Below are 17,532 nucleotides of genomic sequence, written 5' to 3'. Positions count from 1 at the left end.
TGCTGGCCAAATTGGCTACTGGCAAGCCGCCTCTTGAGATCATTTTTGTGGGATAGGCTCTTCAATTGGTGTTAGACCCTCAAGTTCTAAGGATTTGGAATATGTAATGGCATATTCTGACTTTGCTGAATAAACTGTGAATGGTAAAGGAGACTGTGAATTTGTGGAGGCCCTCCATGCAGACCTCTTGCAAAGATTTCGTCATACTTTGCCTGCTCCGCATCCTCCATATTTGCCTGACTCGTGGTCATTTCTCCTGTTGTGAGGATCTGCCCCACTGTCATTGTTGTGTCCGTTTGACGGTGGTCCACATTTTTCTAGACTGTCCTAACCTAGCCACCCTGCAGCGGACTCTTAACCTTCCTGACTCCTACTCGTGGTATCAATGGATAACACCTTAGTGGCTAACCTAGTTTTACTGTTTACTTGTGAAGGGGTTTTTACCACTCTCTCCAATCTAGGGCACCTCAGCCTTGTTGGCTCATTGAGGGTTTGGCAGGATGTCCTGTTGCTTTCTCTGCCCCAAACTGGCAGTGGCTGTCTGGGCTTGGTGGTCTGCCCCAACCTTCGCCTACCTGCTCTTTTGCTTTTCTTGCCCCTTCTCACTGTTATGTTTGGCTTGGTGTTCTTCCTCTGTTTTCCTGTGCTTCTCTCACCTTGTCCGCGCTCCTAGTCTTTTCTGGGTATTTTGTTGAGTCTCATGCATCTATTAGACGGTGGGGGGTATGCCTCCCATCATACTTTCTGCCTTGGGGGCCTTTGGCTGCTCCCTGGTTGGGGCACCTTGCCCTCCTTTCTTCCCCCCCCCCCACCCCCCCCCCTACCCCTTTGTTCCTTTATTTAGGGTTTGCTGATCTTTTGTAGACTTTGGAGTTTTCTTTCCTTAGGTTTTGTGCATTAGGCCCTTCTTTGATGTGTAGTTTCAGATAGGAGGGACTGTTAACCTCATAGTGTGATCCCTTTAATCATTAAACCAGCCAATCAAAATAGCTATCCATTACAATAATTACAGTTGTTCTCATGACATTTTGTGAGTTGCCAGCTCTCACCCTAACTGTGAAATGTGGAAATCAACTAACAAAAGCAACTTTGACAAAAGACAAATTTTTATGGCATGTCACCTGGGAATGGGCATCTCTGGAATGTAGTAACTTGTTGGTTGTGTGTGTGCTTCTGTCATGAGCATTTATGGAAAGTGATTGAAGGACAGTGAAACCACAAGTAGGCACCAAGATGTTGGATGTCCACATCTCATCATGGAAAGTGAATTCAGAGACTCACCCATTCTTTAAAGCAGGATAGGCAGCAGTCTGTTGCAGATCTGACAAGATAGTGCAGTGCTGCAGGTACAGGTGTTTCAGAGTGGACTGTTCAGTGCACAATCTTGAACGTGGGATTCGGTATCAGACAAAACCTTTTATGTGTTCTTATGTTGACTCGGTGACACGGTCAGTTGCGATTACAGTGGGCATGGGGTCACCAATATTGGGCAGTGTTATACGATTGGCTAAGTCAGGTTTCATTACACCAGTTGGATGGTTTTGGCCGGATATGTTGTCATCTGAACAAATGGCTGCTCTAAACATATACTACATCATGGACACAAGCCAGTGGGGGTTGCGTTATGCTATGGGGGACATTCACCTGGGCTTCAATGGGACGTGTTAGTAACTAAAGGCTGTGAACTGTGTGAATGTTACTGCAGATTACCTGCATCCCCATCATACTTGATGTATTCCCTGACGGTGATAACGTAATCCCACAGAATAAATCTCTAAGTTACAAGGCTAGAATCATGCAATAGTGGTTTGAGAAACAAACTGATGTTGGTGTCTTGGTCACCACGTTTGCCTGCTCTGAACCCAGTGGGACACACCTGGGATACTGTTGGGCATTAGTTCCACCCTCAAAAATCATCAGTCTGTAATTTATGGGAATTGGGTGGTCTGCATGTAGACATCTGATACTCAAGAAACCTACCAAGGACATGTTGTATCCACAGCACGCTGAATCTCTACTGTATTGTGTTCCAAAGGTGTGCCAATGCTCAATTAATCAGATGGATGTAAGTTTTTGGCTGATCAGTGTACTTGCCACAGGATTCAAACTATTGGAAGGTATGTTACTAAACACCTCTGTCACAGCATCCACTGCTAACATACTCAAGACAAAGACTCCTTATTGCTTGAGAGTGTCAGTAATGTGCAGCAAATGCACTGTGGTTTGGAGGTCTCCTATAAAGAACCTAATGCCCACATATATATAGGACAGATTTCTCTTACATTATCTCTTGCTTCACCATAACACAATCATGTCAGTGAGTTGGACCTCACATTTAAACTGTAACAACTGTAAAGGGCATACTGAAGTCTTAGAAGAACAACTGCTATGAGATGACAACAATGCATTGCAGTAGCTGCCATTGCTTACTGACTGACGTTTTTTTCTAGTACCCTACATGTCCAATGGCTGGCGAACATGAGAGGTTAGCGTAATTTGTAGCCAGCTCAGCAAACAGCTCCAACAGTTCAGCAGTAGCTGACTTAGGTTGCTTAGCATTTAACCCTTCTTTTTTCCATTTTCAAATAAATTGCACATATTGAGATTGTAGTTAGATAGCAGCTTCACAAGTTAATTTAAATTCATCACTGCAACCAAGAGAGAGAGAGAGAGAGAGAGAGAGAGAGAGAGCTGATTGCTTAAAACCAGCTATCATGTCATTACCTCTCATTTATGTTATATGTCATTCTGAATGCCACCAGCATTGCTCTGGAAAAGATGTAACTAGTAACACGTTAGCCATCACTGTTGTCGACAGTGATAACTCCAAATTGCACACTGTACGGTATAAATTAAGCATTTGTGGATTGTTATTTACTGATTGTGCTTTTATTTTAATTTAGGATACTGCTGAATTGTCCATTGTACCTACATTTATGTGTTGCTGCAATGTGGTTTAATATTTATGGAAGATAGCTAATAGACAGATAGTGTATGTACTGCTACTTGGAAGAATTTAGTGTTACTCATGTGTAAGGAAAGTGGTAAGTGGGGCTGGTTTTGCCTGATGTGAGATCAAACGCTTTTAAATCATTTGTTGCGTTGTCAGAATGACTCTTAGAGTGACTGTCAGCATAGTATATCTTTGCTTGTCTGCAATCAGGTGACTGTGATTTCTTGACATCCTTGAATGTGATATCTTTTATTCCCACTCACACTGCAAGAAATGCCTTAAAATGAAAGAGCATCACACACGAGTAATTTATTGCTAAATATCCATTGCTATTATGTCACCATCACACAGTGAAATTTGTACTTAGGATTCCTGGTGTAACTCAGGATTCCAGCTAGTTTTAGATGAAGAATAATATCACAGTTTATCAAATTGTCCACAGTATGAATCACCAAGGAGTCTTCTACATGCGCCTGGGAAAGGATTTGTCTGGGCCAAGGCCTCCAAGCCATTGCAGTTCATTCTAGGATCCAGCAAGTCCACCTTCATGAATGAGGTTGTTATTTGCGGAGATGCCCAGCTGGAGGTCTTATAGTATTTATTGTAGTGCCATCAAGTGGACATTACCTGCATCTGGAGATATATTTCAGAAACTATATTTCTGCAGAGCACTTTACTTGTTTTGTATTATGTGCTTCTCTTGTTGTAGTTATGTATGTCAGTTTTCTCTTAACTGGTTGTATGGCTTTGGGACAGTTTATTTGTTTATCCTCTTGTAGTTGTTTGTGTAGTTTCAGCATGTGTTGTTAATTGCTTTTATTTGATTGTATGAAAGTAAAGGGGAAAACGTAGTCCTGTTTCATTTGTTGATTAGACTCGAGTTGGTACTGTCATCATTATGTGTTCTGTTAGAGTTGTTGCCTGCTGTCTGTTGACATCTGGAATCTGCATTGGCAAATATAAGCTAACATAATATAATTGCTGCCATGGTATTGGTGTTGTTGGGTTATCTTCTGATGTTGGAGTTGTCATAAAGCTCACCAACTTCTCCTTCTGCCGATGTTTGTAGCAGCCAGCTTTGATCTGAACGTGTCTTATGATCTACATTTAGATTTGAGGGAATTTCAGAGAAGTAGTATATAAAACTGGCTAAGAGGCTAGTGTATTTAACGTAATACAACATTTTACAATTTGTAGATGCAGGGAAACAAATGGAAGTCATTCTTTCTAAATATCTGGAGAGTGTTTGACACCAAGCCATAGTGCTCTCTGTTAACAAAGATGTGATCCTACACAATATGCCCCTATCTATTTGAGTGGCTCTGAAGTGTTCTTGACAGAAGCCAGTTTGTAATGCTGTGTGGTGAAAGTTCATTAGAAGAAACTAAGATACGTGATTGTTATCTAGCGATGTGTTACAGGAGTAATATTGTTCCTAGTACATATAAATGATGTATTTGGTAGTACTGTCAGATTATTCTATGATTGTGCCATCATCTACAGAACATTAACAAAAATAACAAGGCTTGTGCCATCATCTACAGAACATTAACAAAAATAACAAGGCTTGAACTGAGTGATGGTGGTACCAAGTATCCTCTGTCTTTCACAGACTGTACACTTTTACAGTAAATATACCATTTTCCTTGGTGTTTTTGACTCAGTGTTGCTATTTTTAGGTAACACCACATAGTTTTGTTAGGTGAAGACCATAGTTTCACTGTTCGAACACCCCTGCTTGATATTTGTGATCATCGGATGACACAAAAAGTATTCTGTGGGCATTTCAGGCTCATGCTCCTGTTTCATTTTTAGAAAGTACTCTGGCATCTATCCCAAGCTGGGAACCTAGCCTTCTATCAGGAAGTTGAGAATGTTCTACGTGCAGTTTTTATGTTGTTTAACATTTTTATGTAAGTTCATCAAACTGGGAATCTGTGAGTAAAGAATAATTTCAGTAGAAAACCCTTAGTGCTTCATTAACACCTGTTACTCCTTTGTAACTGTGTAGTATTGTACAGCAAAATGTAAAAATTTTGCTCCATACTACACTGCTCAAAAGAAGTAGATGAACAGGACTTTGGGCTCTACTGTACTTTTAATTGACAACGGGGTATGTTATCAAATTACACCTTTATATTTTAAAAATTAAATGCACAACAAAACATGATTACACCCTCGATCGTTCACACAAAAAGAATTGAATATCTGACAGGTGTTGGAAACAAAGTGCAAACAATCATTCATGCCATCATCCTGGGTGCTGAGTCGCGATAGGTGCAACAAAAAGATACACACAATTATAGCTTTCAGCCATTATGGCTTTTGTCAGCAGTAGACACACACACACACACACACACACACACACACACACACACGCTCACGCAAATGCAACTTGCACACATGTCTGCAGTCTCAGAGAACTGAAACCACATTGCATACAGCAGCACCAGTGCGTGATGGGAGTGGTGACTGGGTGGGGGTAAGGAGGTGGTTGGGGTGGGGAGGGGGAGGGATAGTATGGTGGGAGTGGCGGACAGTGAAGTGTTGCAGTTTAGACGGAGGGCAGGAGAGAAGGGGGGGAGGGGGTAAGTAGCGGAAAGGAGAGAAATAAAAAGAAATTAAAAGACTACGTGTGGCGGTGAAATGACGGCTGTGTAGTGCTGGAATGGGAACAGGGAGGGGGCTGTATGGGTGAGCACAGTGACTAATGAAGGTTGAGGCCAGGATGGTTACGGGAACGTAGGATGTATTGCAGGGACAGTTCCCACCTACGCAGTTCAGGAAAGCTGGTGTTGGTGGGAAGGATCTATATGGCACAGACTGTGAAGCAGTCATTGAGATTAGGGATATCATGTTTGGCAGCGTGTTCAGCAACAGGGTGGTCCATTTGTTTTTTGGCCACAGTTTGTCGGTGGCCATTAATGTGGACAGACAGCTTGTTGGTTGTCATGCCTGCATAGAATGCAGCACATGGTTGCAGCTTAGCTTGTAAATCACATGACTAGTTTGACAGGTGGCCTTGCCTTTGATGGGATAGGTGACGTTAGTGACCGGACTGGAGTACGTTGTGGTAGGAGGATGTATGGGACAGGTCTTGCATCTAGGTCTATTACAGGGGTGTGAGCCATGAGGTAAGGTTGGTCACATTGTCCGACTCACCTTCTTTATTGACCAGTCTTCCTGTAGGTGACACATGGAGAGGCATTGGCACCTGCAGTATCTAGACTGAAACCCCGTCCTTTCTGGATAAATTGCCCTTGCAATTTGCACTAGATTAAGATGTTGCATTGCATGGGCTTGATTGAATACAGTGTCCACACATGACAACTGCCATCAGTGTACCTCAGTAGAAAACAGTGACTCGCTTCCTTCTGAGGAGTCACCTGACACTGTAATGTATAACTCAGACAATAGATGGTGAATGGTTTTAATTGTTGGCACATTGAAAGCAAAGATCTCAAGCCGTGCAATAAGACCTCAGGTACAACCTGTATCAAAATAGATATGACATATTGGAGGTTGACACACATGTTCCTCTAATTCTTTTGAATGGTGTATTTTGAGAAAGAAGTACAGAATCAGAGTGAATTTTAGTAGGAACAGCATCACAGCCTGTGCCTTTTATAACACACTATCACTTTTGAGAGAAATGTTGATTGGTTGTTTGAACTTTTTGTAAAGGCCGTGTTAGACCTGTGTATTCATCTAATTTTCAACCATTTGCAGTTTTTTCCTCTGTGAATACCTAAAACCAGAGGTTTATGCAAGTCACCTGGAACTTATTCAATATTTAAAGAAAGCAGCATGAAATCTTGTTACTCCAGTTCTGTTAGAAATATCCTAGACAGCCATTGACAGCTTCTCTGAACAGCTTCTACAATTTGTCATCAGTAAGTGTTGCTAATTGAATAATATTATCTCCAAAAATGATTGAAAAAGCAGTGCTTTTTTTTCTAATAAATAAAATAAATTTTTGTATCCTGTATTTGTTGATTTTTATGGAAGTTAGTACAGTAATTCCAGTGGATGTAGGCAAGGATTTGCCGCTTAGAGATGAATAATGGAATCAGTCCATAATGTTTCCAAAAATCATAGTTTTATCTCTATGCTTGGTAGTACACATCTAACAGTTCAGCAAAAAATTATTTAGTGGCTTCACTGGTGCAAAATCATGTTATAAACAACTTGCAAGTCATCCAAAACTATTACTTTTTCCTTTAACTCAACAGATCATGTTTTGTGTTTTGCCTATTTTCCATATTATTCAGTAACAAGAGGTATAGACACTGGAGCTCTACCTCTACAAAACTCATATCAAATTCTTTTGTGAATATAAGGGAAACATTCCACGTAGGAAAAATATATCTAAAAACAAAGATGTTGTGACTTACCAAATGAAAGTGCTGGCAGGTCGACAGACACACAAACATACACACAAAATCCAAGCTTTCGCAACAACTGTTGCCTCATCAGGAAAGAGGGAAGGAGAGGGAAAGACGAAAGGATGTGGGTTTTAAGGGAGAGGGTAAGGAGTCATTCCAATCCCGGGAGCGGAAAGACTTACCTTGGGGGAAAAAAGGACGGGTATACACTCGCACACACACACATATCCATCCACACATATACAGACATGTGTGGATGGATATCTGTGTGTGTGCGAGTGTATACCCGTCCTTTTTTCCCCCAAGGTAAGTCTTTCCGCTCCCGGGATTGGAATGACTCCTTACCCTCTCCCTTAAAACCCACATCCTTTCGTCTTTCCCTCTCCTTCCCTCTTTCCTGATGAGTCAACAGTTTGTTGCGAAAGCTTGAATTTTGTGTGTATGTTTGTGTTTGTTTGTGTGTCTGTCGACCTGCCAGCACTTTCATCTTTGTTTTATATAATAGAGGTCTGCTTGTGTCTGTATGTGTGGATGGATATGTGTGTGTGTGCGAGTGTATACCTGTCCTTTTTTCCCCTTAAGGTAAGTCTTTCCGCTCCCGGGATTGGAATGACTCCTTACCCTCTCCCTTAAAACCCACATCCTTTCATCTTTCCCTCTCCTTCTCTCTTTCCTGATGAGGCAACCGTTGGTTGCGAAAGCTAGAATTTTGTGTGTATGTTTGTGTTTGTTTGTGTGTCTATCGACCTGCCAGCGCCTTCGTTCGGTAAGTCACCTCATCTTTGTCAGCAAAGTTCCAGGACAGGTTTTTATATTTCTTAGTTTTCAATACTAAAGAAGAACAAATATTGTTTTTATGTTACCTGGTATGTGCGCATCCTTGAAATGACCTTGGTCATGTTCTCGTGCACACTTACTAGGTGGCAGGGCTGTGCTTAGCAACCGACTGATGACCATAGATGTTAAGTCCCATAGTGCTCAGAGCCATTTGAACCATTTGAATCAGAGCTTAGCAACTTGCTGTTTGGGTTCTTGGTGCTTTAGTTGTGGTGACATAATGGATGCTGAAGGGCAAACATCAGGTTCTATGTTAAGTGCAGGAAAACCCCTAGTGAAATGTGGACAATGATTAATCAAGCATATGCAAGTGAGGCACTTTCAAGAGATCTGGTTTTCAAGTGGCACAAAAGGTTTCTTGAAGGCAGAAATTCAATGCAAGATGACCCCAGAGCTAGTCCCCCATCTACAGCACATACCAATGCAAATTCAGAATATGTAAAGCAGTTACTGCAAGAAGACCATCATATAACAGTGTGTGCAGTATCAGAACAACTTAATTTAAATCATGATTTTGTCATTAGATTTTATGCGAAGATTCGGGGAAATGGAAAATTAATGCAAAACACATCTCTCACACACTAACATGCAAAGAGAAAGAGCAAAGATGAAGAATTTCTGTTGAACTCCTGGATGAAGCCAGACGTTATGCTACATTTCTGTCAAAGATTATTGCTAGGGATGAAAGTTGGTGTTACCTGTATGACCCTCATCTTCCATCATAGTTGGCAGAGAGTCCTGGATCACCAGCCTTGAAAAAAGTCAATTGACAACCATTGAGAACAAAGACAATGTTGATCAGATTCGATGATAGTAAAGGATTAGTTCACCATGAGGTTGTTCATCCAGTTCAAAGAGTGGACCAAACTCTTTACATCAAAGTCTTGAAACGTGTGGGACAAGCAGTTTGATGTTGCTCTGATTTGTGACATTCTCAGGACTACTTCTTACTGCATGACAATGCAAGACCCCATACTGCTTTATCTGTTACCGAGTATCTGGCCAGACATTCTGTTATTACCATCCCACATCCACCATATTCGCCTGACTTCTCCCTTTGCTATTTCTTCTTGTTTCCATGAGTGAAAATGTGACTGAAAGAAAAGCTTTATCAAGATATCACAGACATAAACATTGCAGCTGAAAATTTCCGTGCTTGCTTCCAAGACCTCCAGAAACGTTGGCAATTGTGTGTATATAGCCAAGGGGGGTATGTCAGTAGGAGCTAAGATCATTAATTGGTAAGTGGAATTTTCTATTTTTGTAAAAAAAAAAAAACTGTTCTGGAATTTTTCTGACAAAGAAATATTTAGTTAGTATTTTCCAAAACATGTCATGTTTATTTGCTTCCCGTAGTAGGCTAATTTTATATGTCTTTCTTTCTTCCACAAGAGTGACAAATACTAAATAACATAGTAATATACAGGAATCAGAAATGAGATGTCTAAGGTCTGTTAAAGGCTGTGTGAGACTGGATAGATTCAAAAACAATGATATGCTGAAAGAACTGAATGCTTTTAAAATAGAAAATGAAATCAACAATAAATAAGGATGGCTCTTACACTTGAACAGAATGTAAAAAGGAATATACCAATAGAGGTTTTATCGTACAGACTGGTTGGTGAAAGAAACATTGGAAGACCATGGAAGCATTGCAAATCTCCTACTCTTTGAAAGCAGTGCTTTCAATTATTTGGCTGTCACTTTCTCTTCTGCAGGTCAACGATACACTACAGGGGTCTTCATTCTTTGGTTGTAATCTTCAGGCAGAAATTATTTCAGTCGCTGTTCCTTTTAGATTATGCCGTGTTACTTTGAACATTGTAGGATGTCAGAATCATAGACTGTGTACCCTTTGGCAATATAAATAACAAGATATTGTTCTAACACGCCCATTACCAAAATGTAAAAATAAAAAAAAGTCCTAAACAATAGTTCCTTCCTGGAACTAGAAAGGCTGTGCAACCTACATGAAACCTGTTGCTATGGTTCTCGGCTCTTGCATCAGATGTTGTTGCTGAAACTTTGTAATATTTCAATGAAGCCATTGCTTGCCATATTTAAATGGTGATATTGACTGAACTGGATAACATTATACTCCAGTGGAAAGTGGTTGTTGGCTGTTGGATGAATTGCTAAATCCAAAGGCACAAGTAGTGGACTTCACATCCAATGCTAACTGCTACTTCTCATGCATTACTGTATCCAGTGTTTCTGGTAGTTAAAAAATCACTTTTGCAGGTGTGAATGGCCTCTTTCAGTAATGCTGCTCCTGAAAGACGAAGCTTTGACGTTGATGTTTGTAGTCATTCTTGTGCTGTGAATTTAGATGGTCTGCTAAAGCCTCTGCACTCCTACTATCCTTTGTGATAATAAGCTGATTCTGGGTTGCCCTCACTGTGTTCCAACTATGATTAATATGGCAGCCAATTGGAAAATACCTTGACATATTGATATAAGATGAAATGGCCATATGAATTATGTTGAGAAAGACAAATGCTGTACTATGGGTCATTAACATTGGTGAACCCTGAGGAAGTGTAGCCTAACTGGAAGGGAAGCAACTTACAAAAATCAAACGCTACAATATTTCAATGAAAGTAGTTGGTGTTTAAAAATATACTATAGGAAAGATAAGAAATCTAGCCACCAACCTTTGGCAGGAGAAAACACATGCAAAAGATGTGGAATATGCAAGCTTTTGGAGCCAGTGACCAGTGGAAGAGGAATGGGAGTGGTGAGGTGTAAGCAATGAGAGAGTTATGGAAATGTTGCTCAGAATGCTGGGTCAGGAGAGAATTACTCCCCCCCCTGACCCAGGGTTGTGGGTGGCTTTTCCATAACCTTCCTCATTTCTTAAACCTCATCAGTTCTTTTCCTTCATCCCTCTTCCTTTCCCTTCAATCCTTCTGCCAGAAGAAGGAGCTACTGTCTCCGAAAGCTTGTGTATTTCTGTATCTTTTATACATAGTGTCTCTACTAAGAGCTGTCGGGCAAATTTTCTCTGGTGTTTCAGCAGTATTTGGAATTTCTTTTGTACAGTGTGTGACTAGAGTCAGCCCAAACACATAATGCTCATCGAGTCTTACGTGTGACGCCAAGTGCTGACGGAAACTGTCAGCTTATTTCATGTTATGAGCAAAATTATTTTTAAGTGAAATTTTACTTGCCAGTTCGATTTAGTGGTCCCAGATTAGTCTAATGTGATATTTGTTGTATTGATATGCAGTATGTCAGACAGTAAGGCAGGAAGACTAACCAGTACTCCAACAACAGCTATTGAGCAACACTGCTGCATGGTGGTAACAATCAAACAGGGCCTTGGTGGTATTGTCACTGCTGAAGTACTGGTAATTCTTCATGTATTACTGTTGCTATTAATACAGATTGATAAAACAAATACCACACTAGACTGATTTGGGGCTTCTCAGTCAAATGGGTATGTGAAATTCCACTTTAAAAATGATTTTGCTTATAACGAGAAACAAACTGACACTTTATGTTGACTCACATGAAGGACTTGATGAGCAGTATTTGTTTGGGCTGACTCCAGATACACATTGCAACAAAGAAATTGGAAATATCTGCCAAAACGACAGAGAAAATATGTCTGATGACTGATGAGAAGACACTCTGTTTCTGTTTTCTCCTGCTACCACTTGGTGAGCAGATGTTTTACCTAGCCAATTATATTATAATGTAGAATACTAGAATATTATTTGCCTATCTCGAATCTGTATGATTTACAAAGTTAGCAGTGTTCAATGGGAGCTGTATATTTAATTAAAAGGTTGCTTAGTTAGTTACTTTTGAGTAGCTAATGTTACTGGAGGCATGTGGTAATGACAGGCCCACATATGTTCCATCATAGTGTAGTCAGTAGATTATATCTGTGTGCACAGATGATGTTTCTGAATGCCTACACCATGAAGCATTTTACAACAAAGAGTACTGGATATGATTAAAACACAGTGCGTTATTTCTTATGTAACACAGTGAAAATATTATATTGCTAAAAATGTAGATTATTTAATGTAAAATAGCTCTCTCTCACTCACACACACACACACACACACACACACACACACACTGAAAAATGTTACATGAATACCCATCTGATATTATGTTGAGCAACCATTGGCCTACAAAATCGAGTTCTCCTGTGGTTCGGTGCTGTAAGCCCAGCCACAATGGAGATTAACGGAGTTTTATGCCACCCTCGCAAAAAAACTGATCCATTTCTTTTGAAAAATGTTGGAGGATTTTAATGTGCTCTTAATTGTTTTTCTAATACAGGCTACAGTGATTAACATTCAAATTTACTGATTTTTAAGGCCAGAGAATACATTTGATTCCATCATTGTGCCCACACAAGTGCACCATAAATGTTCCAACCAGTGCAGTTGGAGACATTATCATCTTGGAAACTTCAATCTTCTGATGAAAACAATGCCCATGCTACTGACTGAACATGGTCACTTAAACAGATATTACGTTACATTTCCTTTTAGTAGGCTGATAAAACCCACCAAAAATCACAGTATGACTGTGCAAGCAATTACAGAACTACCACCATGCTTCACAGTTGGGAGAAGACATTCAGAAATGAATATTTTTTCACACATATTCTATCAAACAATTTTTGTTGACTGTATGTTCTCTAGAACCCACGGCCTTGCCGCAGTGGTGACACCAGTTCCCACCAGATCACCAAAGTTAAGAACTGTCGGTCTTGGCTAGCACCATTCAGGTTTTCTGAGAGCTGTTGGCAAACGGGGTGCACCCAGCCCTTGTGAAACCAATTGAGGAGCTACTTGACTGAAAGTAGCAGCTTCTGTCTCAAAAACTGACAGTGGCCGGGGGAGCAGTGTACTGACCACTTGCCCCTCCATATTCGCATCCAGTGACACCTAGTGGCTGAGGATGACGCGATGGTCAGTCAGTACTGTTGGGCTTTCCAGCTTATTTGACCCATGTCTCTTTAGTTAACTTCAGTTTTCTTTCCTTAGCTGTGGTTATCAAAGCATTATACTGAGAAAAAACTGCTTATAGATGCAGTCGCTCTCCTTATTGGAAGTCTGAAACGTAGAGCATGACACTAGCTCAACACAACATTGCAGGTACCACAGACGCACTGGTGGCTCAATACACTTGTACACACGTTATAATTCAAAGAAAAACAAAGACGATGCTGCGTTTTGCAGGTGAGCCAGATACCAGAATTTTGTGTCATATTACTTAATTTTGTCCAACCCCTTTATGTCAATAATTCAGAAAAACAAAAACATAAGCGTGTGTGTGTGTGTGTGTGTGTGTGTGTGTGTGTGTGTGTGTGTGTGTGTGTGTGTGTCAGAGAGAGAGAGAGGGGGGGGGGGGGAGGAATTCAAAACAACCTCTCCTCAAGTAAAAAGAAAATAATCATTGTGAAACATCATATGTATGGAATAAATTTATTTCATGTGTGTTATGTTAGACAATCTATGCAAGTCTTGTTTCAATTATCTTTAGACAGATCAAAATCATGGAACCCCGTCAGGCATCACAAGCCAGGAAGATGCTACAATATCAGAAATCCATGATGTCTTGTGTAACTTCGTGAGTTCAAATCCAGAAGCTTGGGCACCTATAATATCAGCTTGGGCTCTGCAGTTGCTTGGTGAGAATTTTTTGCAAACAGTAATGTCTAATGTTAATAATCTGTGCTCTCTGATGCCAGACATTAACATTCAAACTATTTTTATATGGGAAAGTCTGATTATTTAATCTTGTTTCTTTGAGTTGATTTCTGCTTATTTGTCAAACAAAATCAAATGCATTGTTGCCTGTATTTTACTGATCATGCTTACTTCCGAAACTCGGGAGCTGTGTCATGTCCAGTCCATCTTCTGAATAGTTGAACAATTGAAGTTTAGCATGTGAGGTACTTTAGTTTTGTAAACCAACCTTTCTCACACTAGAATATGCTGACACAAGATATCTTTCAGTGCCTAAATAAATATACTGTTATTTCTTCCCGCTGAACATAAAAATAATGACATTGTCTTGCATGTTGGTCTGGAGTATTTTTAGCACATGCCGCATATATATTGCTGAAAATGTTTGTGTTATGCTATCTACTTGATGAAAAATAAAATAGCTCATTTATTATTAAGAAAAACACACAGAAAAGTACTGTAAGGCCTGTACATCGATATTGTTTATTGTAATGCATCTTGTTCAGATATTGTGACAAATCTTTAAGCAGTTCAGAAAAGAAAGTCTGTTTACTGATTTTATATGACTCCTAAAACAGTAAAGTTCATTTGTAGATGTGCAATAATTTCTGTTAGTGATGATCCCTGTCAAAGAAACATTTCTTACCAGCATCGCTGAAAACAGCAGTCATATTGTTCAGTTCTGCTGCATTTCAGCAATTCAGAATTTTCTCACATCTTACAGAATACAAACAGAGTAACTCTCTAAGTGAATGTTCTAAGTTAAGGCTACAACACAAACTCGCAGCTATTCTGTCGCTGTGAGGTACAGTTCCAAATTATCTAATAGTCTGATCAAACATTAAAACACATTAGTGACTGCACTGTGATATCTACACCGGTTCCTGGCAGAAGTTAAGCACCATCGGGTGTGGTCAGTACTTGGATGTGCGACCGTCTGAGTAAGTTGTGTGCTGGTGACAATTTTCCCTTTGCCTTTATGGCAAAAGGGGCAGGAGCATTGGTAGTATAAAGTTCCTGATAACCAGTTTTTGTGATAATGTTCTGGATAAATTTCAAATGTGTCTGCTGTGCCTCATGGAGATAGGGCATGCAACACAGTTGAAGACGATTGGTCCGTCGAATGGGGACATTAAGCTGGGTGCACCTCCCCTCCCTCCCTTGTTGCTATTGAGAGTAGCACGGTATGTGGTGGCAAAGGGTTTCAACCTCCCCTTACTCTCATTATCATCCAACACATATGTGACACCCACAGTTGCACTTAAATAACAGACAGCATTCTCATTTCATGGAAGAAAGATGCCTGCGGATGCAATTCAGATGGCTGAACCTACTCTTAGGGGCCTCTCAACAAATCATGTCATATGACTGTACTTCTAATATTAAAATATTTGCTTGCATATATCCATATCCAAAAAAATGGTGAGGTCAGACACATTTTCTACTGCAAATAGTCTAAAACTCTTCATACTAGAAAAACCCTTCCATGGATTCTGTTGATGAACTGTTCAACTCAGATTAAATCAGCAGCCTGATGCTTACGTGTTGTCATCCCAGTGTGTATAATCACCATTTTTATGACAAAAAAGCTATCTTCTCAGATCTTTGTAATCATCTGGATGGGCTGTTCCAGGCTGCCAGTCCAAAGTCCTGTTATTCCAGCTGACCCAAATGAGTTCCCAGCTGCATATTTGGGAATCCAGCAACATGTAATATTTTAATTTCAGATAGATATGAAGCACCTATCTATTGTATTGTAGTGTATTGAACTGGGGACCTAGAAACGACAGAGAGGCTTTGTCCCTGACATAGCCCACAGTGGTACACAACCCCACAACAGGCCACAACAGTCCACTCACCCCACCGCTGCTCCGCACCGAACCCAGGGCTATTGTGTGGTTCAGCCCCCAGGGGACACACACCCCTCCACCCCCCTCTGGGAACGTCTCACACCAGACGAGTGTAACCCCAATGTTTGCGGGGTAGAGTAATGATGGTGTACGCGTACGTGGAGAAAGTTTTTCCACTGCAATCACCGACATAGTGTAATAGAGGTGGAATAAGGGGAACCAGCCCGCATGCGCCGAGACAGATGGAAAACCGCCTTAAAAACCATCTACAGACTGGCCAGCACACCGGACCTCGACACTAATCCATCGGGCGGACTCGTGCCAGGGACCGGCATGCCTTCCCGCCAGGAAAGCAGTGTGTTAGATTGCATGGCTAACTGGGTGGGCTGGATCTATCTTTGTCAAAACCTTAATCTGTAATTGCAAAAACACAGAGGGCAAATGTTTTTTTTACAGTTCACTAGCCAATGTAGTCCGATTTCTTTTGGTTATAAGAAAAATTAATATGGTGCTTTTTTTTTTAAAAAAAAAAAAAAAAAAAAAAAAGAGAATGTTCCTTGCTGAAGCGTAAGTACCCACATTGTTTCTCAAAATTGCTGTGGCTTCCTGAAAATGATAATTAATCTTAAAATTTCTCTAAAAGTGTAATAAACTTCAGTAGCTTATGTTATTTGTGTTAAAAATGATTTGAACACTAGGCTCTTTGTTTGCCTTAAGAATTACGTATTCTAACCAAGTACGTACTTTCTGTTTAAATTTTATCAATATTTTATGCATAAATCATCACCTGTGGAGTGACCCACCAGGCAGTGGAAATATTCTAGGGACACTCTACACACACACACACACACACACACACACACACACACGAAATCTGAAGGACCAGCTGTGTGTTTCACTCTCCCAATGCAGGTTACAACAGGGACTATGTGTGTATGAGAACTGTGGGCTCATCATCATGCCACCTTTTAGCCAATAGGAAATGTGACAAAACAAATAAAGTGTGGTTGCTGGAGGGCCTTGCAGTGCAAGGTGCAGTGTATACTCACTCTCGCACTCGAGCCTTCAGCTAGAGCAAACAGCTTCCGCTGTCTGTCTCTGGTCCTGTTCGCCAGAACCAACCACACAAACACGGACTGCCTTCTCCTTATCCAGACCTTTTAGACTGGCATTCAACCTGTACTTTCTCCCTAGGGCAAACCCTTCTATATCCCGAGTTCCAAGAATGTAGACCAAGTTTTCTGTATTTCACTCTTTTATTTCACCACCTCCCTTCTGACACTTGCCCATCCTGCTTGCCTCCTACAAATTTACTTAATTTCAGAAAAATATTGAACAGGTTGTTCTTAGATTTGATAACCTGATATTGTAAATGTAAGTCAAATTTACACCTTTGCACCCAACCCAAAAATAACAGTAATTTTTTGGAGTATGCTAAAGCTGACTGTGCACACATTAAAAGAAAAGTTTATTCTCCAGTATGTGTCACCAGCTACTGATCCATGCACTCGAAAACTACCCCAGACCATATGCCCTTAACAGTGGCTCACACAAGGCTGCCAGCCAATTATTTCCCATTAACTGTCTTTCTTACTATAGTGCTACTACAATAAGATCAGGGCAGTTTTCAAGTGAATGGATCAGTAGTAGTCCTGCTTGAATCGCAGGAAAACTGTTGACTTTGGGAAAACAAAGAAATGATATTCAACATGAAAATTTTAAGTTTTCAAATGCAATTTAGTCCTTTACCAAATACAGAATTGCTGATCACACAGAACTTCAGAAGTAGAAAT

At 40.4% G+C, this 17,532-nt stretch overlaps 1 protein-coding gene across 1 annotated transcript in view; it reads left to right on the top strand.

Moving 5' to 3' along the window:
- LOC126251642 (integrator complex subunit 5) overlaps positions 1 to 17,532 on the top strand; it is a 132,906-nt gene that overhangs the window by 19,514 nt on the left and 95,860 nt on the right. The window contains exon 3 of the mRNA XM_049952194.1: positions 13,684 to 13,831. Within this exon, the coding sequence (XP_049808151.1) occupies positions 13,684 to 13,831 (148 nt within the window). The remainder of the gene's footprint in view (positions 1 to 13,683; positions 13,832 to 17,532) is intronic.

Source organism: Schistocerca nitens, chromosome 4 (genome assembly GCF_023898315.1).
Source record: "Schistocerca nitens isolate TAMUIC-IGC-003100 chromosome 4, iqSchNite1.1, whole genome shotgun sequence".
Taxonomy (NCBI): Eukaryota; Metazoa; Arthropoda; class Insecta; order Orthoptera; family Acrididae; genus Schistocerca; species Schistocerca nitens.
This window is presented reverse-complemented; position numbering and strand designations above follow the sequence as displayed.